Here is a 24,145-nt window from a genome sequence, read left to right as displayed (position 1 = left end):
TGTCAGTCTTCCTTGTCTAGAATACCTCCACTACCAGTACCACGTTATATCTACCAGAATATGTCTTTAAGTCATCCTCGCCGAGAATACCTCTACCAGCATTATCATTTCTGTCTACAGGAGGGATCTTGATGGGTTCTTCCATAAAGTTGTGGATCAGCCGAGTTGTGGAATTTACGTTGGACAGGATGCTGCTAGCACAAATAGCCTGACGGAGAAGGTAAATAATAGACACGTAATTAAAGTAAGACTTTTGTTTAACAACGTTTTGCCCCTATGAGGCTTTATTTTGTATTCAACGAATCCCCACAGAGAGCAAAATTTCGTTATGCAAATCTTACTATGTTTATGTATCTTTAATTCACCATTTGTTTGCTTTCATCTGATTGAAAAGGTCAGTAAACAGGAGGCCTAGTCAGGGACTGGGCCACGGGGGCGGTGATCCCCCGAGGCTGTCAAGAGGTAGAATGATGCAGAGTCCCACTGTAGTAACTTCCTCTCGCGTAGTTATAAATATCCACCCTAATGCAGAGCAGATACGCCAGATGCGTAAGAGCGTCTGTTGTAAAATTAACGTTAACGCCAGTCAATTAATGGCAAAGTTTACTCGCTTGAGCAACACGTGTAGAAAATGAAGTATAACATGGTACTATTATCCCTTACACTGTCTAATAATAACCAGAGCACACTACAGCGCCACCGCTGTACCACACTGTAGGCAGCACGGACATACGACGGAGTAACATTGACAAGATTACCTCATCGGACTTCTTCCAAAACGTACAACAAAATTACATGTATAATGGGCCTCGAGGCATGAGAAGAAAAAAAAATACAAGGGAAAGGTAATCAAAAGATGCAGAGTATAATCCTGGGACAGCCAATCTCAAGTGTGGCCCGCGGCTCCAATCCGTAAGTGTACCGCGGCTGACCAATATTAATGCACTCTATATTTCTTTGTTTCCCAGCAGCTTTGTTAGTGGCCAACGCCGGAGAGTGAGAAATGTGCCAGAAAGTGTTGAATAAACCTGGTGTTGGGCGGCCTCTCATGCCATCTCCTGCTACGAGGAATTGCTATTTAAACCGCCCTCATGAATTAATGTCGGCTCTGTCATGCATTTTGACCATACCGATATTTTTGTGAAATAACCAGAGAGAGAACCTCTTCAAAATATTCCATATTCATATTAAGAAACGCCTTTGTTTTTTATTTATTCGGTCAGGAAGAATTACCTGACACGGGACCTATGCAAATAATGACCTACTTAATTGACGCCGCTAGCCAGTGCTGCGGACGATGTTTGCAAACTGATTCGAGCGTACGGAAGTAGATTGCCCTATGGTGGGCAAGGACAGCAGAGGCCGCTGGCGCTCATTGGGGCTCGACTGAATGCCTCCCTCGTGGGGGGTTGGCTTGATGCCGGTGAAGGACTTTTAATCCAAGGAATTGGTCTTATCCTTCCCTTCCTTCGATCGAATCTGAATGTCTTCCATTCTCCAGTCGTTATATGACCTCTAAGGGTTTCGCAGTATCCCCTGATTAATAAATAAACTCCGTGGTCTGAGTGTCACTACGGTAGACCACGGTAGTAGTAATTACTGGCTTAGTGGTGGTCTGGTGTCATTACTGTGGTGGTTCACGGCAACAGCATCTAGTTGAAGATATGCATAATTTATAGACTATTCTACTTAAAAGTCGACATATGGCATCCAGGAAAAAAAAATATGTTTTAAACTGAAAAAAATGTAATCTGTACGTTAACCCTCGATTATAATTGGGCGACCTTGTGATCCCCGCCTTGATCAAAATAGACTTCAAAGGATTCTTCATACATTCATCCGGAAGTTTTGGAGAGTCAAGGTGCTAACTGGCGATCAGTCAGATATATCGTACACAATTCCTGTTTCTGTACGTTTCAGAAATTCACATCAGGGGATTATTATGCACCCTTCGAGGGAATAGGTTCCTTAATGCTAGTAAAGGAATCTTGATTCAAGGAATTCAACCATACCTTGCTAAAATATAAGATAATATTAATAATTCCAAACCATATATATGGTACACTGAAATATATTTATGACTTGAATTCATGTCTGCATAAATAACTCTCACGACTGTAACCAGATATAAATATGTAAATAGGTAAGAGAACTTTGGGGCCCCATTTCCGGGACCCACTATGTGCCTCTGCATGATTTTGACTACTGCCCCCAGGATGGGTATGGGGTGCATAATTATGATACTGAAGTAACCTCCCCGTCTTTGAATCAAACCTAGTTAAGTCCGATTTTCCAGGTACTGTATGACGTCTGTGAGTTTAATGCATCTTCGTACGTATGGAGCAAATATTATGAGCCGATGTAAAGCTCATTTAAAACACTAAAGTTTCAGTGACGAGTACTGATACAATATTTTCGACTGTATTGCTATAACGACATTGTATCAGTACATTGAATCAGTACGTATCGATACTACAACGTTGCATCACCACATTGTTGAATGTAAGCGTCTCAGCCTTTTCAGTCGTTAAAAAAAATTATAACCATTTAAATATTTGCCAGCATCACGATGAAACGTCGTGAACCGCCAGAAGTGCGATGTGTTTCTAAGTTAATGAACAGCATGACTAACTTTACTTTCTAAGAGACGAACTCAGCATGTAGCCAGTAAACATGGGTTGCGCGCTCACCCACACCGAAGTAACGAGCCATCACATCCGCTGGCAACACGGTGTTCTATATCACAAAAGTGAAATCTTTATGTACATGCAAACCACCAATACGTATCAGCTAGGGTGAGTCGCAACTCACACCATATAGGAAACTGTCAAGCCGTGCAACCATTGCAGAGCCCCATTAATTACCTGCTTCTTGTGTGCTCGATACTGCGAGTAGTGAAATATGTCTTGCGTGTTTCTTTGACATTCTTCACCTGGGACCCTTTGGTATTAGCAGTACCGCAGTGTTACAGCTACCATTGGTACATACATCAGAGTTGGTATCTGATATATAAGTAAGGGCTGCCATTTCATATGTAGACATAAGAGCTGGTAGTTGATGTACTGCATGCGTTAGGGTTGCCATCTGATATATAGAAATAAAAGACGTTAGTAGTTATGCTGCATGCGTTAAGGTTGCCATCTGATAAGAGCTGTTAGCTGATACACTGTAGATGTAAGTGTTGCCTTCCCCCCATCCCCCTATGCACACATACGTAATTTTAAAATTTAAATGAGTTCTTGCTAACTGACCAGTTTTCCATATTCGGCACGTTGTATATATATCTATATATATATATATATATATATATATATATATATATATATATATATATATATATATATATATATATATATATATGTCGTGCCGAATATGTAAAACTGGTTAATTAGCAAGAACTCATTTAAAATTAAGTCCTTTCTAAAATTTTCTCTTATACGTTTAAAGATATATATTTTTCATCAATGTTGATGTAAAAATTTATAATTTTGCACCAAAACGAACTTAGAAAACTTACCTAACCTTATTGTAAGAAGCGCAGTTTATTTTAGCCTAACCCAACTAAATATATTTTAGATTTGTTTACAATAATTTAATACTAAACAAACACAGTGAAATATATTTTTCTCGTTAGGTTCAGAATGATTTTGGCGAAATTATTGCATACACAAATTTTCACTTGTCCTATATGGCAAGATGAACGTTGCTATTTAAGCCAAGATCGCAAATTCTGCCTATTCGGCACGACATATATATATATATAATCTACACCACTCGGCCAAATCCCGGTCAGACTTCGGCATTGCAGGTTCGACAAACTATACCTTAAGATGTAGTTTGCGCGACTATCCTTTATAGAAGGAAAGTATGGATTCGAATGCACGTAAATTGTTTCTCGACCATTATCCTTCTGAGCATGAGTGAAGAGATGACTTCACAATTTTCATCCAACTTCACAGGAATGAAGGATTACATTATTAAGTACCTGATTTTAAAACCTAAAAAAAAATACGTTACTACCATAGGTTAATGATTTTATTTCGGTTAGTTTGTTTCACTTTGTAGATAAACAATGATGCTTGATACAGCTTGACAGTAACATCAAGGGAACTTCCTTGATGCTGGTGATGGGCTCTTGATCTAGGGAATTGAATTTGTGCTCTAATTCCCTGAATTAAGCCTGAATGCCTTCCATTTCTCTACTCCCTTCACAGGCGCTGTATAATCCCTAAGGGATAATAATAATAATAATAATAATAATAATAATAATAATAATAATAATAATAATAATAAAAATAATAACAGCTTTACATTGCAGCAGATTACAAACGTGAATTCGACACCGTCCAATCCCGTAGATCCTCAATTTCTAGGTAAGAGACTCGTCTAAAGAGATTGCAGAGCAATTTTGTTCTCCTGGAAGTCGGCTCATTGTTATATGTAGTTTGTATTGTACATAAGTTTAACCCCAGATGATATATACTGCACACATGCACACACACACACTTACAACAGGCCTAGTGTCTAATCGACATGTGCCTAGGACAAAATGGTAACTAACACACACACACACACACACACACACACACACACACACACACACACACACACACACACACACATATATATATATATATATATATATATATATATATATATATATATATATATATATATATATGCAATAAGATCACAGTAAACAGGTGATTCCAGAATATGCAAAACAACCACTCTGAAAGAATAGAGAAATTCCAAGCGCTTTCGTGACTACTCACATTATCAAGGAACTATGATAATGTGATAATGTGAGTTGTCACGAAAGCGCTTGGAATTTCACATATATATATATATATATATATATATATATATATATATATATATATATATATATATTGCACCATTGCATAGCTGCTGACGAAGTACTTGCATTTAACAGTCACTGTTGTATTTCATACAACAGTGCTACATCAGGAGCTGTGGAATAAAGAGAAGTGCATTCAACACTTTCAGCTTTATATAATTCTCCTGTGGCTTTGTTCTTATTGTTATTGCTTGTTTTGCAATATTTTAGCGTCTGTATAATAATAATAATAATAATAATAATAATAATAATAATAATAATCTGAATAAGCTAATATACAAAAATTTAGTTGTATGAATAAAACTAGTTAAAACGAAAGCAATTTCATCAATGTTTAGGTGCATCAGCAACAGTGGGTGTCTTAGACTCCCCGTCTAATACCCAGTGTCACATATCCAGTCACAAAGTCTCCCGATTATATACGTAAGAGAGATAGAAGGGAGTGGCATGTGTAAGCTACTTAACATGGGGATCACGGAGTCTTCACCTTGGGGCTGTGGTTCTGGTGCAAAACCTGTGGTCTCAGGTACCCGCGTTTTTAGTTCTCATGCCCAACTGTGAGCCCTAATGTGTGAACCCTGGTGCCGGTTGTGAGCGCTAGTGTCCACTTTGTGGACCCTCATGCCTGGTTGTGAGCGCTTATGTCCAATCTGAGGGATCTGTTGTCCGAGTTGTGGGTCTTGTTGCCTAGGTAGTGTTTAATGGTTCGAGGTTCCGACGCAAAGCCTGTGGGCTCTGTAACACGAGTTTTGGATTCTGCTGTCCGAGTTTAGGTCTTAGTGCTTGAGTCTTTGGCTCTTGGGTACTGATGCCCGAGGTATGGGCTCTATGATCCTGGTGGCCAAGTTTTGGGCCCTGATGCCAAGGCTGTGGGTTCTCTCTCCAATGACAGTACCTGCGATTGAGACCTCCACTCTATGTCCGCCGCAGCTGGCTATGATAGTCATTATCTGCAGTTGGGTGTGTGGACCGTATCTCAGGAGCCAGAGTCAGCATGTAATTAGCGAGCCGCGTCGTGTTATATAGTGCTTGGCGGAGATAGAGGGGCCGCGTAAATCCTGCCTCGGGACTACAGAGGAGTGTGCAGATGAGGTGTTAATTGGACATTCTGCAAGCTTCTCTAAAGTAAAAATGCGAATGTTTATATAAGGGCTACAAAGCTGTCTCATGGAGGCTAGGGGCGATGGGAAGGGCTTATGCAACAACAAGAGGACTTGTAGCAATGACTGCATTTTGTTAAATTTAGATTTACCATTTAAGGGGCAAAGTTACCTTGATCAAGCCAGTGCAGGAATCAAAATCTGAGTACCTCCCCTTCACCAGGCGTTTTACGACCCATTCAAGTTTAGCGCTTTCCCACTAATATAATGAATATTTTGGAGTTAGAGAGGAAATAGGACAGCACTAGCTGGTCAGTCGACTTGTATTTTGGTGGAACTAAATGCCAAGTAGCGCCAGTGAAGCAAATACCTTGTAGCTGTATAAGTTAAAAAATACAAGACTGGAAGTATGTGGGTGAGAGCAGGACCTATCTATCATTGCTCCTATTTTCTTGCGTTACAGGTGCAGGACCTATCCATCATTGCTCCTATTTTCTTGCGTTACAGGTGTAGGACCTATCCATCATTGCTCCTATTTCCTTACGTTACAGATGCAGGACCTATCCATCATTGTTCCTATTTTCTTGCGTTACAGGTGCAGGACCTATCCATCATTGCTCCTATTTCCTTACGTTACAGATGCAGGACCTATCCATCATTGTTCCTATTTTCTTATGTTACAGGTGCAGGACCTATCCATCATTGCTCCTATTTTCTTATGTTACAGGTGCAGGACCTATCCATCATTGTTCCTATTTTCTTACGTTACAGGTGCAGGACCTATCCATCATTGTTCCTATTTTCTTACGTTACAGGTGCAGGACCTATCCATCATTGTTCCTATTGTCTTATGTTACAGGTGCAGGACCTATCCATCATTGTTCCTATTTTCTTACGTTACAGGTGCAGGACCTATCCATCATTGTTCCTATTTTCTTACGTTACAGGTGCAGGACCTATCCATCATTGTTCCTATTTTCTTACGTTACAGGTGCAGGACCTATCCATCATTGTTCCTATTTTCTTACGTTACAGGTGAAGGACCTATCCATCATTGTTCCTATTTTCTTACGTTACAGGTGCAGGACCTATCCATCATTGTTCCTATTTTCTTACGTTACAGGTGCAGGACCTATCCATCATTGTTCCTATTTTCTTACGTTACATGTGCAGGACCTATCCATCATTGTTCCTATTTTCTTACGTTACAGGTGCAGGACCTATCCATCATTGTTCCTATTTTCTTACGTTACAGGTGCAGGACCTATCCATCATTGTTCCTATTTTCTTACGTTACAGGTGCAGGACCTATCCATCATTGTTCCTATTTTCTTACGTTACAGGTGCAGGACCTATCCATCATTGTTCCTATTTTCTTACGTTACAGGTGCAGGACCTATCCATCATTGTTCCTATTTTCTTACGTTACAGGTGCAGGACCTATCAGTTATTGCTCTTTTTCTTTTTGTTACAAGAACAGGTCAATGCTTGTTGAGTCATATTGTTATTACTGGTGTTCACATTTGAATAATTTCCAGTAGATGTGACTCTCAGAAGTCTACTATGACACAAGTGCCTATTTACTATTATGTGAAAATCCCATGTTTGTATTCGCTTATATGTGATACTCATTTTTGTGGTGCTTAACTGTGTATTTGATATTTACCTACATGTGGTTGCAGAGATTGAGTTTTAGATCCTGTGTGTGTGTGTGTGTGTGTGTGTGTGTGTGTGTGTGTGTGTGTGTGTGTGTGTGTGTGTGTGTGTGTGTGTGTGTGTTAGTTACCATTTTGTCCTAGGCACATGTCGATTAGACACTAGGCCTGTTGTAGGTGTGTAGGTGTGTGTGTGTGTGTGTGTGTGTGTGTGTGTGTGTGTGTGTGTGTGTGTGTGTGTGTGTGTGTATTTGTGTGTGTGTGTTATTACCTATTTGTAGCTGCAGCAGCGGAGTTATAATCGTAGAGTCACATCTTCAATACTCTGGTCATTATATATTTTCCTGGTAAATTTTCATTGGTTGCAGCACTTACTAATTCCTTCTTTAATGCATTCAACTAATCAATCCCTATTTGAGAAGATTTTCTACTATCCACTCCACTGCACTTTTCTCTCAATTTGCAACTGTGGGTTTTGTTAACTGTGTTGTAGATACCAAGAAATTTTTTTCATCTACTCTTTCAAGCTCTTTCGTGATTTTATATGTGGTTTTCATGTATCTTCTTTTCCTCTTACATTGGCCAACTTAGTCATCTTTAATGATTAAGTCGGCCAGTAATAATGACTAAGTTGAACTATGTGACAGATCACATATGTGTTTTTCTGAGGTTGTGTGTGTGTGTGTGTGTGTGTGTGTGTGTGTGTGTGTGTGTGTGTGTGTGCGTGTGTGGTGGAAAGCAGTAAGCTAACTACTAAAACTCTAGCTGACAGTATCACCCTGGGTGAGCACAGTGTACAGGACATCCTAATAGCGGGATGCCACTTTGCATATCAGATATAACTATCAACCAGAGAATGCAAAGTGATACAGACGTGTTCAGCCTCTATTATGCAGTGTATCCTCTGAGAGTAACGAATAATCAACAACTTGACTAGTTGAATAGAGAGAGGGAAATGAAGTATAATGGGCTGCTTTATTGATGACGTTTCGCCCTTACAATGTTTTTTTTTTATGTCACGAACACATTTTATACCATTCATCTTCAAATTAACTGATAATAGACCGAATTACAATTAGTCGACGGAGGGTTGAACTGGAAACACTCAATGCACTAAGTGATCCTCTCGGGTTTAGCACTTAGTAAAATTAGATAATATTACAAGTCCTGCAGGATGTTACATGTTTACGAACCAATCTATCCTCGGATTCGCAAGATAAAATGAACTTAAGAAGAAGAATTGCAACATGAACTAGTGATAAATCAAAACACAATTATTTGTTTGCAGATGTAAGTAATATACACACTTACATCACAGCAAAATTGATTTTTAACTTAATGTCTGCTGCTGCATTTGCCGTATTTACTCCTCAAAATTCTAATCAGGAATTAACGATTCTCTAACCTAACCCAACCTATATAACGTACATAAAGTTCCTTATGAAGTTACCATAACAATCAATGGTCCACTTATGATGTTGTGTATTACCCATTTTACTTATATCTGGAAAAAAAACTTATTATTTATCTGTTTTTGTTAAAAATTCTTCTCAAGTAACTAAGAATCGGGGGAGAGGTTGGCAGAACTGTCTCCCCCTCACTTTTACAGAAGGAATCTCTCTTCTAATATATTTGTCACTACTGTACATTATTTTCTTTTTCCACATCTTGTCGGTATCACCACACCATTTTTAGTACTGTATAAATTGCATGTGACGGTGTTACCTAGTAAGAGTACACAGTAGACAGGTACTTTAAAAGGTACCTTCACTGTGGGTTTTAAGTTGTAAGAGGCCACTCGTAGCGAAACGTTTCCTTTTATAAATGTTTGATTTGTATGTGTCTTTATCACCAGTATAAGTTTGTATACAACACTGATGAGTGGGACTGGATCAGTGGTGTTTGCTTCCTGGCTAAGTGAATCACACCGACTGATTCCTTCACTGACTGCTAACTTGAGATATACAAAGGCTTAATGTGTGCTTTGTTTACTCACATGATCTTGTAAATTTTCTATATCACTAAACAGCTCGCTACCACACTCTGACCCGTTATTTTGGCGACTGTTTGTTAAGAAATCTAACTGCAGAAAAGAACCCTTATTGAGACAGTGTTTCGCATGCAGGACAGACTTTCTCAGCTCTGTCCAAAATGATCAGGAGGTGAATGGTTGCCTGAGCAGTGAGGTGTCAGGGAGCTCTGCAGCAGCTCCACTCTTCTGTTCTTGTACTAGGAGCCCCTCAAGGGAGGTTCCTTGACCCTGATAAGGAGTTCTTGATCTAGGGAATTGGATCTAAGGTTCATTTCCCTGAATTGAGCTTGAATACCTTCCATCCCTATCTTCTCCTCACAGGCGCTGTATAATCCCTACGGGTTTATCGCTCCCAATAATAATAATAATAATAATAATAATAATAATAATAATAATAATAATATAATAATTGTAGTAGGAGTGAAGATAAGGATGTTGCTGAATTGAATGCTCCCCGATTGTGCTGACTGGTATTTTGACTTCAGATTTTGGCGGATTCTATACATCTGCCTAGTGTTTTCTTTATCTCCTTAACAATCAGTTGATTGTTTCTCCAGGGCAGCAGGTGTGTGCAACCCCGGCAAATTGTTGTACCTTCTGCACGCCTGGAATCCGTACACAATCAGCACAATCAAGGAGGCTTCGATTCGCTAGTGTACATGTGCACATAGTGCGCCTACAGTGCTCCCTCACCGTCAACTCTCTGCCGCAACAAGTTTCCGATGGTATTTTAATGTGTATTTTGAAAAGATTTCTCTCTAAATCGCTGTACGGAAACTTATTTTTTTCTGTAGTATTCTGAGTAAACTCGGCCAAATAACTGTGTAAAAGTTCGGTGCATACAGTTCTCTTGAAGCTCTGCATATGTATTTCTAGGGAAGTTGTGTGTATATTGTTCTATTCTAGGGAAGTTGTGTATATTGTTCTATTCTAGGGAAATTGTGTATATAGTTCTATTCTAGGGAAGTTGTGTATATAGTTCTATTCTAGGGAAGTTGTGTATATAGTTCTTGGGAAATTGTGTATATAGTTCTATTCTAGGGAAGTTGTGTATATAGTTCTTGGGAAGTTGTGTATATAGTTCTTGGGAAGTTGTGTATATAGTTCTTGGGAAGTTGTGTATATAGTTCTAGGGAAGTTGTGTATATAGTTCTAGGGAAGTTGTGTATATAGTTTTAACTCAGTGGACAGTATTCCTATAAAGAAGTGTATATAATTGTTTATTAAGCTGCAGTTTTTCTTGCAGGTGAAGGGCTCTTGGTCTGATGAATTGGAGCTATCTTCCTCTTCCTTGGATCAGGTCTAATTACTTAATAGCCCATATGAGTTTAGTTCTTCCCAAGAATATAATGAATACTGGATGCCATTTATATATGGCTCGATTCCTCTTTCCATTATTTTTCTGGAAGGACTAAACCCTTAGTAGCCAAACAGCCCCTGGGGGAGGGAAGGCAATCAGGTTTGTTCCAAGGGAGTTGAGGGTAGTTCCAATCCCCTGGATCAGTAGCCCTTCACCTGCGCCAGGTTCGAGTGTGGCGGGGCGAGAGTATCACAGGAATTTAGATGGTTGATATCCCTCATGCTGATTCATCTGCACACTTGCTCACACCAGGATCATTAAGGCTGTAATTCACCTGTGCAATTGCAGTAGTACTTTACTTTCTATAAAAAGGAGATAAACTATGCTCTCGGAGTATATAGATTGATATGCAAAAATCGCGTGCAAGTGGTACAAGATGCAAAACAACCCCGGGGAGGGGGGAGTTTAATGGTAGTTCTAGGCTTTTCGTGCTGCAAGCAACACATCATCAGGAGCTTGCAGTGGTGCAGAAAGGAGGAGGAGGTCCAAGCATATCGCTCAGAGGAAGCGTCTTTGCTCGAGTCAAGACGCTTCCTCAGAACATAAATGCTTGAACTTCCTCCTCCTATGTGTATACACAGATATAAGCACTCATTGATATATACTCAGAGACACACACCCATCTATATATACACACTGACAGATACGTACCCTTCAGTGTATCTGCACTCTTAAAGCGTGTAAACTTAAATCTTGAACAGTTTACCCAGCAGGTAAAGTCCACTGGGAAGGTGGAGTGTGTCTCAGACTCATTCGTAGGTGGTAACGCCGAGTATCCTGGCGATGTCTTCTTCTGTACTAATTTATTTATATATGTGAGAATTAATATTGTTTGTATTACCTTTTCTTTAAACTATTCAAGTATCAGTGTCAGAGCTTGACAATTAGTGATAGTGTTTTCTGTGAAGGAAGGATGGAAGGGAATATAGAGCTCTGAGAGGGATGGGATGGGGAGGGTGTAGGCCTCTGTGTGGGATGGAGGGGAGTGTAGGCCTCTGGGAGGGATAGAGAGGAATATAGGCATCAGGGATGATTGGAGGGGAGTGAAGGCTTCTGGGAGGGACGGAGAGGGATGGAGAGGGATGGAGGGGTAATATAGTATTCTGGAAGAGATGGAGAGGATGGTAGGTCTCTTTTAGGGATGGAAGGGAGTGTAGACCTCTGATAGGAATGGGGGTGTATTGTATTCTGGGATTGATGAAGGGGTGGTATAATCTGGGAGGGATTGAGAGGTGGTATAATACTCTGGGAGGGGTGGTATAATATTCTGGGAGGGATGGAGGGGTGGTATAGTATTCTGGGAGGGATGGAGGGGTGGTATAATACTCTGGGAGGGGTGGTATAATGTTCTGGGAAGGATGGAGGGGTGGTATAATACTCTGGGAGGGGTGGTATAATATTCTGGGAGGGGTGGAGGGGTGGTATAGTATTCTGGGAGGGATGGAGGGGTGGTATAGTATTCTGAGAAGGATGGAGGGTAACCAAAGACCCCCGCGAGGGACGAAGAGATGGCACTGAATCACATCAGATAATCTCTGTGGGACGAAGATGCAATTCACCCGTTAACCTACATAAGCTTAAATTTCATTTAACTCACTCCTAACTCGAGAAGCCAAACAATGAAGAATAAGAAAACACACGAGGCAATTGATTGCTTTATTTAGTGAAACAACATAAAAATTAGAGAAACACTCAATTTTTTAATTATTGGATACAACAATATTACTCTTGTTACAGTACAAGGCATGAACACCAGATGCTGTAATGGTTGAGGCTTGGTCAAGGAGGTTGAGGGTATAGTTCTCTGGTATGTGTCACCGTCTTCAGCTGCCCACCAGTTCGCATTGTAGAAAAGACTTGAGGCAGATGAACCTGTTATTGGAACAACGTTTCGCTTTCTTAAAGCTTTACCAAGCCATTTTTTGCGCTATTACAACTTCGTGAAGACTTGATAAAGCTTTAGTGGAACGAAACATTATCTCAGTGTCATCTTGTTCTGCAACATGTGTCTTTTCTTCAATAATGTCGGCAGTGGGCTTTTCGGATCCACTTATGCATATCCTATGTCCCAGGCTGATATAATACCATTCTGGGCATTTCAGATTGAGGCTAAACGACCCTCTGTTAACCACGAGGATTTCCTGGCTTCTTCTTTATAGTATTACTCAGTCATGAAGAACACAAAGACTCACAACATGATGGACTATGACGGGTCGAAACGTCGTCTTGCTCCATTTCCAGCTTGTAGCTTAACTGTAACTCCATCAGATTCAGCAGAAATCCTAATCTACATCTGGATTCGGTAGGATTACAAATCCACGTCTGGATCTAGTAGAATTTCAAATCCACGAATGGAGTCAGTAGGATTACAGATACACGTTTGGATTCACTAGGTTTCCAAATCCACGAATACTTTCACTAGGATTTCTAATCCACGTCTGGATTCAGTTTCACGTGTACTATTGCTGCCTGTAGCCAGGTGGTGGCGTATGCCGGGGCCTCGGTAGATAGGGTAGACTGGATCAGGTTAAGGGAACGAAGTCGTCCCAAGTGAGTGGGTAGCATCCCTACCTACTGAGACTCCTGCTCTAAGAGGTACTACATGTACATGAATGTTCTATCGTAGGTACTACCAAAGCATGTTGTCATTGGCACTAGATAATGGGTGATGCCAGTTGCTTAAGCAGATTACTTACAATCTAGTGTAATGACTACTGAGCCTAGATCTAGTATTGGATTAATGCCCTTAACTATGTTTTCATATATACAAATCATACAAATGCCTAGATATAGAGCTATAATTTAAAAAGTGTCTGTAGTATTCGCTATGTCGCAGCATGGCACATGTACCGGCATCAGTAGCAATCTTACGAGTCCAGCGAGCTGCAGTGTCTGACATAACGTTATATTGCTTTGCCTAGGCATCCGGTTGTGCAGACAACTGTGATAATTTTTCTTGATATGTTAGTTGGCAATTAAACCTAGTTGTAAACTGATGACCTTCAGGGAACTCTGGAAAACCGATGACAGTCGAGTTTAGCAGAGTGTACAGGAAGGTTCAGCTTGAAGGAACGACTATAATACCTGGATGCACCGCTCACATGTACACTCACGCAGGTAAGGATAAAGGTCGACAGTCATGTTTTGACCGATTCCTTTTGAGAGAAAGCTGGCTCAACCCTGATATAAATAAAAAATTCGACCTTCATTACTGACGAATACTTTCAGAATTACATTAACTACACTGAGAATATTTTTCCAGGCACTCCACATGCCCGTAACTACAATCATCTATATTTATATATATATACAATAAATACAATTTAAATAGTATAAAAATCGTGTTTGTGAAGTTTGAAATTCCCTGGGCAGATCTAGTTTCCATAGACCAGACTTTTATTGACGACACATTATAGCGGGAAGACTATGGGGCGGTGCAGGGGCGTGAAGTAGGGAGGCCGCCCACGGCTGCCCTCTTCTAATCTGAGGTATCGCCCATCCGCCGCCATCCTTACATTATTACCACTCTTGCGCAATACACTGACCTCTGCGCTTATATGATTTTTTTTTTTTTTTTGCTGTTACAGAAAAGGGTCCTCATCTCCCAGCGCTTCGCGGCATACGCCGACCTAACACTAAATATTCAGTGATGTTGCTGCTCCAACGTCAGGTCGTCAATTACGTATGAGCGTTACGCTAGTGAGTGGCACAGGTCCTTGAGATATACGCAACTTACGGTAAAGTACGAATAAAGGTGGTGCTAGGCGGGTTAAAATACTAACACGGTCACTGGTGAGATCATTTGTGTTTACACTGTAAGACGCTTTTTCTTTGTTTTCACCTCCTCACCCTGAGCGATTGTTTTTGTGTATTTTTCATCTCACTAGCTAAGCAGAGATTCCCTTGTGATAACATCAGCTGTATCAGTCACGACAGCACAGAGGTGACATCAGCACCATTCACGTCAGTTATTTCACACAAACCCTCCACTTCTTGGCACCCATTTGATCACTAATGTGATACTAGCTTATGGATACAGTTATAGTCATTTTCTTCTACTTTCCTACTATAAAATATATATACATGATTAAGTATCAAATGCCTTAAAATGAAAGCAAAACAGCACTTTGTTTCAACACGTCGAAAACCATCTTTCAGTGCAAGGAGTAGCGGCCATTTTCTACCTCTGCTGCTGCTGCTGCTGCTGCTGGAACTGTGCATCTTAACTTGGGTTTGGTTATTTACGGTCAGTGTATATCACTCGACATGCTTGGCGACATGTTTACATTTATAAATTCATGCCTCTGCATACTACACCTTCGGATACATGTATGTGAAGAGTGCAACTCACAACATCTTTCTGCCGTCTCCATTTAAATACACAAGTCTTTGTGAACTATTCCATGAGGCACTTCTTCAGCTCATTGCTCGCTGTTACCTGATATCAGCTGAAACCCCTGCGAGAATTGCAACAATCGTTGGTTGTGCTTTTAAAATTAGCAAGTGCTGTAGTGAAGACTTGCCATGGGTACTAGCATGACACGAAGGTCATTATACTGTAAGTGGTTAGGAATATAAGGTGTCACTCTACCGCCACGCAGTGTTGGCAGTGGCGGCTGTGATGGCAGGGTGGTTGGCAAGGGCAGGGGAAGCCAGCAACCTGTCGACGGCATCTCGCTCTTCTTGCTGTTGATTCTGCTGAAGGTCATCATTCTGCAGTTCGGCTGCGATCGCTTCCATCTCCTTTCTTATGGTATCTGAAAATAGAATAGAGAATACATAAGACTGGATAAGGTAAGTATGTGGTACACAGTTATTATAAATACAGTGATATACTAGTTAATTTCATCTGCGACAGAATGTCTGTTGAAGAAAGCAGAACACAAAGCGGTTTGCACTTACACGTACCGTTAATGTCTCCTAAAGCGTCAGGAGAGTTGGAGCGAATATGGTCTTCGTAGCGGCTCCTTCGCTTCATCTCAACGTCGAGGCGTTCTTGAAGGCGACGTCGCAGTTTTTTCAGCTTAGCACAGCGTTTCTGCATCAGTATCCGGTTCTTTTGCTCCTCTTGTAACTGCTTCTCAAGCGTCTCCCTTAGTTCACGCTCTCGTAGAACTTCCATTTTTAACTCGGCTGTGATAAAGTAAAAAATAAAAAATGAAAACCAGTCGAACAAGGAAGAATTTCGTTTATCAGGTAAAAATGACAGGGAACATGATTGGCGTAATGTACTTATGTTTACCTTTCTCACACTGTGTTTGCCGTTCGTGATGTCGAGCGTTCTCTTCGGCCACCCGAAGGAGGCCGAGAATATTCCTGAGTAGAACCTCCGTTGAGGAAAGTGGTGCGTTACCGCCAATGCTTGCCAAGGCTCCTGGAGGCGCTGGCGGAGACGTGAGCTGAGTCTGCCCTAAGGTATTGGAGGCTCTTGTCCACGCGTCTGCCACATCCATAGCTGTGAGTCAAGAAAACGCCGTTTGTGCGCATTAGTACTAGAAAAGGGGCCAACTGCATTTTGTAAACAGGACATCTAAATGAATCAAAAGAAAACGGCGAGAAATCTCAATGAATCACTCTAATGCCTTTACGTATAAATTAATAAAACAACAGTTTAATTTATGTGATCAAGAAATCTCAATAAATAATGTAAAGTCTATTGAATAAAAAAGTTGATGATTAAGACATGTGCAGATGGATATCTTTATTGTTGAAACATTTCGCTTGCACATTTCGCTTCTTCAGCCAAATAGAAAGGCAGCAAGTGTAGCAGGGAAATAAATATGATATACGATTTTCAAGAGAATTAAAAAGTAGACAAATATCAAAACAGAGTCTTACACTCCTCCTTGTCGTCGTCATCGTCCATGTCTGAGAGCCGGTCGTCGTCATGAGGGTTGTGGCGACGGTCATCGTCGTGCAGGTCTCGGTCTCGGCCGGAGTCATGGCTGGCCAGGTCGTGGTCTCGTTCGTCTTCCCGCTCCTCCTGAGCCTCTTCCGAAGCGGCTCCCTTGGAGAGGTTGAGGACGGGTGAAATGGGCGGCTGGTGGTCGTCGTGGGCGGAGGTGGGTGGCATTGGGTGTGGTCCTGGCATGCTGGTGGGCGTGAGACCTCGTCGTTGGTCTAGGGCCATCTGTCGTTCTCTGTCCACCCGTTCCTCGTGCATTCTGAGAAGCAAAAATATCTCTGAATTATATTTAAGCGACTTTTGTTATTCAAAAGTATTGTTTACTTAACGATTATAGGATCTATAATGATAGAAATTTTATTACGGTACAGCAAAAATATAATCAGTTATAGGGACTTTATTTCTTAGCGCACACGGGTTTAGCGCGATTTTTACCGTAACAATAGAACCTTGTTCCATCATAGGGAGAAAGGGAGGAGTGCCTTGATGCTGTTAAAATAGATCTTCATCCAAGGAATTGGAGCTATTCCCATCCTCAGATCAAACATGATTACCTCCTATTCTCCTACAGTTCAGCGTTTCCCAAATAAGATGATGATGATAATAATAATTAATGATAATAATAATAATATTATTAATATAATTAGTCTGCTTAACTCTGCAATACTCGAAGACCACATACCCTTACAAAAGACAACAAACCCTTCAAAAGACCACACACCGTACAAAAAGACCACACACCCCACAAAAAAATCACACACTCCTCAAAAGACCACACACCATACAAAAGACCACACATCCTACAAAAGACCCCTCATCCCGCAAGAGACCATACACCCCACAAAAGACCACACACCATACAAAAGACCACATACCATACAAAAGACCACACACCATACAAAAGACCATACACCCCACAAAAAACCACACACCCTACAAAAGACCACACACCCTACAAAAGACCACACACCCTACAAAAGACCACACACCCTACAAAAGACCACACACCCTACAAAAGACCACACGCCCTACAAAAGACCACACACCCTACAAAAGACCACACACCCTACAAAAGACCACACACCATACAAAAGATCACATACCATACAAAAGACCATACACCCCACAAAAAACCACACACCATACAAAAGACCACATACCATACAAAAGACCATACACCCCACAAAAGACCACATACCATACAAAAGACCATACACCCCACAAAAGACCACACATCATACAAAAGACCACATACCATACAAAAGACCACACACCATACAAAAGACCATACACCCCACAAAAGACCAAAGACCACACACCATACAAAAGACCACACACCCTACAAAAGACCACACACCCTACAAAAGACCACACACCCTACAAAAGACCACACACCCTACAAAAGACCACACACCATACAAAAGACCACACACCCTGCAAAAGACCACACACCCTACAAAAGACCACACACCATACAAAAGACCACACACCCTACAAAAGACCACACACCCTACAAAAGAACACACACCCTACAAAACACCACACACCCTACAAAATACCACACACCCTACAAAAGACCACACACCATACAAAAGACCACACACCATACAAAAGACCACACACCATACAAAAGACCACACACGCTACAAAAGACCACACACCCTACAAAAGACCACACACCCTACAAAAGACCACACACCATACAAAAGACCACACACCCTACAAAAGACCACACACCCTACAAAAGACCACACACCCTACAAAAGACCACACACCCTACAAAAGACCACACACCATACAAAAGACCACACACCATACAAAAGACCACACACCATACAAAAGACCACACACCCTACAAAAGACCACACACCCTACAAAAGACCACACACCATACAAAAGACCACACACTTCTACGAAGGTACTGGCATCGCTATATTGTCCATTGAAGGGGGACACCTGGATGCTGGTGAAGGCTCTTGATCCAGCGAACTGGAACTACACTCCTCTTCCTTGTATCAGACAAGTTTGCCTCCTATTCCCGATGTGCTGCATGACCTTAAATAACGGGTTTAGCTCTCCTCAATGAATACAATTATGGTCATCTTAATTAAAAATGGTGACGACGGAGCTTCATTATAAGTTACGACATAAGAGGGTTTACCAACAGACCTCTGGCTGTCTTCACCAAGGAACCGGACAAGTTTCTCAAGTCAGTTCCTGATCAGCCAGGCTGTGGAGCTCACGTTGGACCTCGTGCGGTTAGCACCAACAGCCTTGTACAAGAATGGTATACAATACCGACAAGATGAAATTAAGACACATGTGCAACATCTGGGTATCTTTATTGTAGACGTTTCGTCCTCCAGTGGCTTTATCAATACAAATTCCAGGATATAACAGTTATGTCCTGGAATTTGTATTGATAAAGCCACTGGATGGCGAAACGTCTACAATAAAGATACCCAGATGTTGCACATGTGTCTTAACTTCACCAACAGCCTTGTTGATCAGGTCAGGACCGCACCGCGGGGACGTTGCCCCTAGGAACACTAAGTTACAGGTAGGTATGCTAATCTGAAAACTTCTTAAGACAATTATTGAAGTGCAAATCAACTTTAATTAATACAGTGATCAAACACTAGGACATATTTATTAGAAGTTTCAAGCTTGGTACTTTGATCAGGGCGCATTTCTGGAACATAACTAAAGGCAGCAACAGCCTGGTTGACCAGGCAGGCAGCAGACGAAGCCTGGTTCAGGGCGGAGCTGTGGGGATACCAAAACTCTGCTATCAAAATTATTTTCAGTAACAAGTTACTGAATATATTTCTAATTCCTTTAACATACGTTTGACGGGTTTCCAGAGTTTTCCTTTCGTAACCCGGCCCTAGACCAGGCTTGTCTGGTGCTTACCTGGTCAACCAGACTGTTGGTGCTGGTGGCCCACTGGCACGCACATCCATCACCCTTAAACATTAGTAAAACATGGGGGAAAAATAGTTCTTACTTAATTGTAATTTTTCTTCATGTTTTAATAATGTTTTATGGTGTTCTTAATTATGTATCGTGGTTTGTACATGTATTGTTCCAGGTATTAATCCTGATGATGGTGATTAAGTGTTATTCGAAAAATTTTGATAGCAGTGTTTGGACGATTTCGTAACCAGACTACGAAAAGAGGGTAAAGTGTTTGCCTGGGAAACGTTGCTTATTGTGCACTTTAGTAAACGTTGCTAATTATGCACTTTAATAAACGTTTCTAATTATGCACTTTAATAAACGTTGCTAATTATGCACTTTAATAAACGTCCTGTGAATATTTTAGTTCATTCTAATCTGCTGTGAATTAACATATGTTGTTCATGCACTTAAGGTGGTGCCCTGATGCTGCTGAAGGGCTCTTGATCCCAGGAATTGGTGCTACCCAACTCCTGTTCGGAACTAACCTGATTAAATCCAATTACCCAGGTTTAGCGCTTTCGAATTATTAAATTAATTAGTAAGTGCTAAACCCGTAACGGTTGTATTGCGCCTGAGGAATGGGTGGTAATCAGATTGAATCCAAGAAAGAGACTGGGAGCTGTGTCCTTGGAACAAGAGCCCTTCACCACAGATAGGAAATTTTCCTCATAATTTAACCACCATGAACCTCAGCCTTCCATCTAAATTGTTTTTTTCTACGCTCATCAACTTAAATATGAAGAAAAAAATGGTTGACATACCGCACGTACCTGGCCAAAGACTCAGGTGTGATTTGTGGATGTTTGAGAGGAGAGGCTTCGCTGGGGGAGATGGGGTGTGGTCCCACGTGTCCTCCTGTAGGGATGCCGCCAGGGATGCCGCCGGGTAGCAGCGGAGGGTAGCCAAGACCTGCCATGTGGTGAGCCATGTACTGCAGAGGGTTGAAGTGTGGTGGTGCGTGGTACCCGTTAGCAAGTAGTGGAGATTTCTCCAGCCTCGGGTCACCTGTAAATAACAAAAATAACATTAAATACTCACCTATATGCAGTTCCAGGGGTCGAGCCACAGCTCCTGGCTCTGTGTATGTGTGTATAATATATATATATATATATATATATATATATATATATATATATATATATATATATATATATATATATATATATATATATATATATATATATATATATATATACACACACACACACACACACACACACGTGTAGTCCTGGAGCTTACGTTAGTCCTTATCTTAGGAATTAAAGTATTCTTGACTGTTAGTGTCCAATTTTCTTCAAAAACAATGCTAATAACCTCTAGTAATCTAAGATCCTAATGCAGAAAGAAGAGGGAGGGAGGAGGAGGAGGAGGTTCCAGAGAGTTGGGGTTAGGGAGGTGGAAGGAGCAGGCTGGGTGATAGGAAAGGGGGGAGGAGGAAATGTAGGTGGGGGTTGCTGGGAGGGAAGGAGGACGACCTCAATAATCCGAGTGCAAGCAAAGTGAAAATGAAAGTAAACTCAAGAACGGGTCATACAGATTTTTACTCTGTATTTTTTGCTGTTTTGTTTTTAAAAGAACTTCGGTGCAGGAATGAAGAAAAAGACACAGGTAGAGAGTAAGCTTTTATTATGACAACGTTTCATTTTATGTTTTCTTATAAATCTCTAGATAGATCAAAGCATTGTGAGTTTGCAGTTATGCCTTTTCTTCAATACCGTCGAAAGTCCGTCATTGTATAGGACGTGGGAGTCGATGAGTGGAGAATGCAGAAGATAACACATTAGGACAGTGACCGAGGATTGACTGATGATTCACTGGTAAAGTTGCTGCTCTCTGGGGCCACAGACCAGGTGATAAAAACCAGCAACACAGCCCAAGCATGTTGTTGTTGTTACACCTCGCGTTGCTGCCGCTAGAGGCGACACCACAAGGTTTTCCCCAGTTCCATTCATGGTAAATCATTCATTTTACCGCAAAAATTGACTCAGAGTAGAGTATCCTTACTTTTTTTTTGCATTGGTGGCCTGAATGTTATAGTCATCATTTACTAGAACAAGCGGACTTAATTCGAGGCTAAATAAGACTTAGCAACATGTATGTCTTGGCGGCCATGTTGAGACTTCAAGGTCAAAGGAAGAATCAAATCAGCGACTATATTCCGCGTCCGAAGAAGAAAAAAACACATTAAAAAATGTTCACCTGAGCGATATTTTATCCATTTAAAATTTCGTCATTAATCAAAACGACAAGAAACTCTGAAAGCGACTTTTTTTTTTTTCAAGTCTAATGGGGTTGAGGCATCAAGAAAAGAATGAGTTGTGCGGAACATGTTAAGGTTGTGAGGTGGAATGAGGGTGTCGGGGAGCAGCAGCGGTGGCAGTTCGTACAGTCTGAGTAATGGTCATAATGCAGCAGCTCCACCCAGCACACCTCACTGCCACACTGTGCTCTACTGAACTCACTACTACTGCTGCTGCAGCAGCACTCAGCCTGCCTCTCCTGCTCTTTCAGTCGTCTGCTTCTGCATTGATTCCCACATTTCCTGCTGCACAGATTTTACTGCACCGATCCTGCTCCTGTTGCACTCCTCTTGCGTCTCTTATTGCATTGATCCTGTGTCTTACTACACGATCCTGCTCCTGCGTCACAGATGCTGCATCTCTTTTTACCACACTGCTCCTGTTTCTCTTGCGAAACACTCAAGTTTAGAAGTAGCCGGATCAGCCGGGCTATGGTTCATATGTTGGACTGTATGCAACCAGAAGTAACAGCCTAGTTGATCAGGCCCTGATCCACCGGGAGGCCTGGTCGTGGACCGGGCCGCGGGGGAGTTGATCCCCGGAATACCCTCCAGGTAGCTATGCCGCTGCGGCCAGAAGGTCTGCATCACAACCTAGTTGATCAGATACCTCAGGATCACATAAACAGTCTAGTTGATAAAGCACCTGCAGAAACTTCACTAGTTTCTTATTAAAGACTTTTCGTAGTCCCGTCCAAAGTGATGCCTTGATGCCAGTGAAGAGCTCTTGATCCAACGAACTAAAGCTTCCCAGGTGCTGTATGATTTTCCTGTGAGATTAACGATTCCCCAGGAATGTTTATTAATTTATTTTCGCCATGTGTGTGTCTATTTTTTCCGTAAGTACGATTAAAAAACACTGTGTGAACGTCTGCGGTCCAAGACTTTATCTTGGCGCTACCAGATTTCATACATAATGCTGGAACGAAGGTAGAAGTTTTCAAGAGGAAGATCGACAGGTTCCTGCAGCCAGACACATGTACAGTTTATGGGTATCTTTATCGCTGAAACGTTTCACCTGCCCGTCACCAGTCTTCTTCAGTCGAATATTGAAGTCATTTTAAAACTGGAGACAGTGGAAGATAAGGAGAGGTAATTTTGAGGTGTTTAGTCCCTCTGCCCTCATTAAAGGTACTCTATACCGTTAGTAATAAAAATCTTGCAAGGAGTGCTAAACAGCGAGGTTGTGATGGCTGTGTAGTCCTGTGGAGTGTGGCCGACAACAGCTTGGCTTATCAGGCGGACAACAGAGAAGTTTGTCCTCAGGCTGGGCTTGGAGAGTATAACTCTTGGAATAGCTCACAGGTATACCTTTGACGATGAGTTCCGAGAGTTTTTCTACTAGACCCCGGCCTTGGGACAGTCTCGTCTGGCCAGGCTCGTCACTATCATCCCAGATATATCCCTTCCCCCTAACCATAGGGAACCCGCCACCCCCCTTCATTCCTTACCTCCCCAGACAAGAATTTATAATAATTGTATAAAAATAATTATATAAATTACCAAGTCAATAAAAAATGAGTAAGATTTATTTAACTCTGTCATTACCTCGAAATATTTTTTGAGTCGGTGTCAAGTAGTGGAATGTGAGTGAGAAGCTTCAGTGATATAAATGTCAGCTGCTCTCCTTCATCATTCTAGTCCACCATCTCTTGACATTTCTCAATTGGACCTGAAAAAATTAATCTTTTCTTCCCCACCCTAAAAAAATATAATAGTGTCACAGTGTCTCTTAAATAATGTTTTTATTTACGGATTACTGTGACTTGCTTTAACATTATATTAGATTAGCTTTGTGTCTAACGCTAAACCCTTGTGGTCGTTCAGTAAAAGGACTGGGGAAGGCTCGATCCTTCGTCTGCCAACTTTTGATATACCTTGAAAGGCTTTCGAGAGATTTCATACTCTCACAACCCGGCCTTGAACTAGGCTTGTCTGTTGCTTGCGTGGTCAGCCAGGCTTTTACTGCTGG

General features: G+C 41.3%; 1 protein-coding gene across 9 annotated transcripts in view; it reads right to left on the bottom strand.

The window, feature by feature from the left end:
* Positions 1–12,660: 12,660 nt before the first annotated feature.
* Positions 12,661–24,145, bottom strand: part of LOC128690017 (dachshund homolog 1) — a 187,592-nt gene continuing 176,107 nt past the window's right edge. For 4 of the 9 annotated variants that reach the window (XM_053778519.2, XM_053778521.2, XM_053778523.2 and 1 more), the window contains 5 exons: positions 20,636–20,879; positions 16,847–17,172; positions 16,251–16,463; positions 15,911–16,141; positions 12,661–15,765 (listed from right to left, as the gene is read on the bottom strand). In XM_053778519.2, the coding sequence (XP_053634494.2) occupies positions 15,596–15,765; positions 15,911–16,141; positions 16,251–16,463; positions 16,847–17,172; positions 20,636–20,879 (1,184 nt within the window). In that variant the 3' untranslated portion in view covers positions 12,661–15,595. The remainder of the gene's footprint in view (positions 15,766–15,910; positions 16,142–16,250; positions 16,464–16,846; positions 17,173–20,635; positions 20,880–24,145) is intronic. The other 5 variants (XM_053778522.2, XM_070088588.1, XM_070088587.1 and 2 more) reach the window with 3 other exon arrangements.

The sequence above is a fragment of the Cherax quadricarinatus genome, chromosome 25, assembly GCF_038502225.1.
Source record: "Cherax quadricarinatus isolate ZL_2023a chromosome 25, ASM3850222v1, whole genome shotgun sequence".
Taxonomy (NCBI): domain Eukaryota; kingdom Metazoa; phylum Arthropoda; class Malacostraca; order Decapoda; family Parastacidae; genus Cherax; species Cherax quadricarinatus.
Note: the sequence above shows the minus strand (reverse complement) of the source record. Positions and strands in the feature narration are given on the sequence as shown.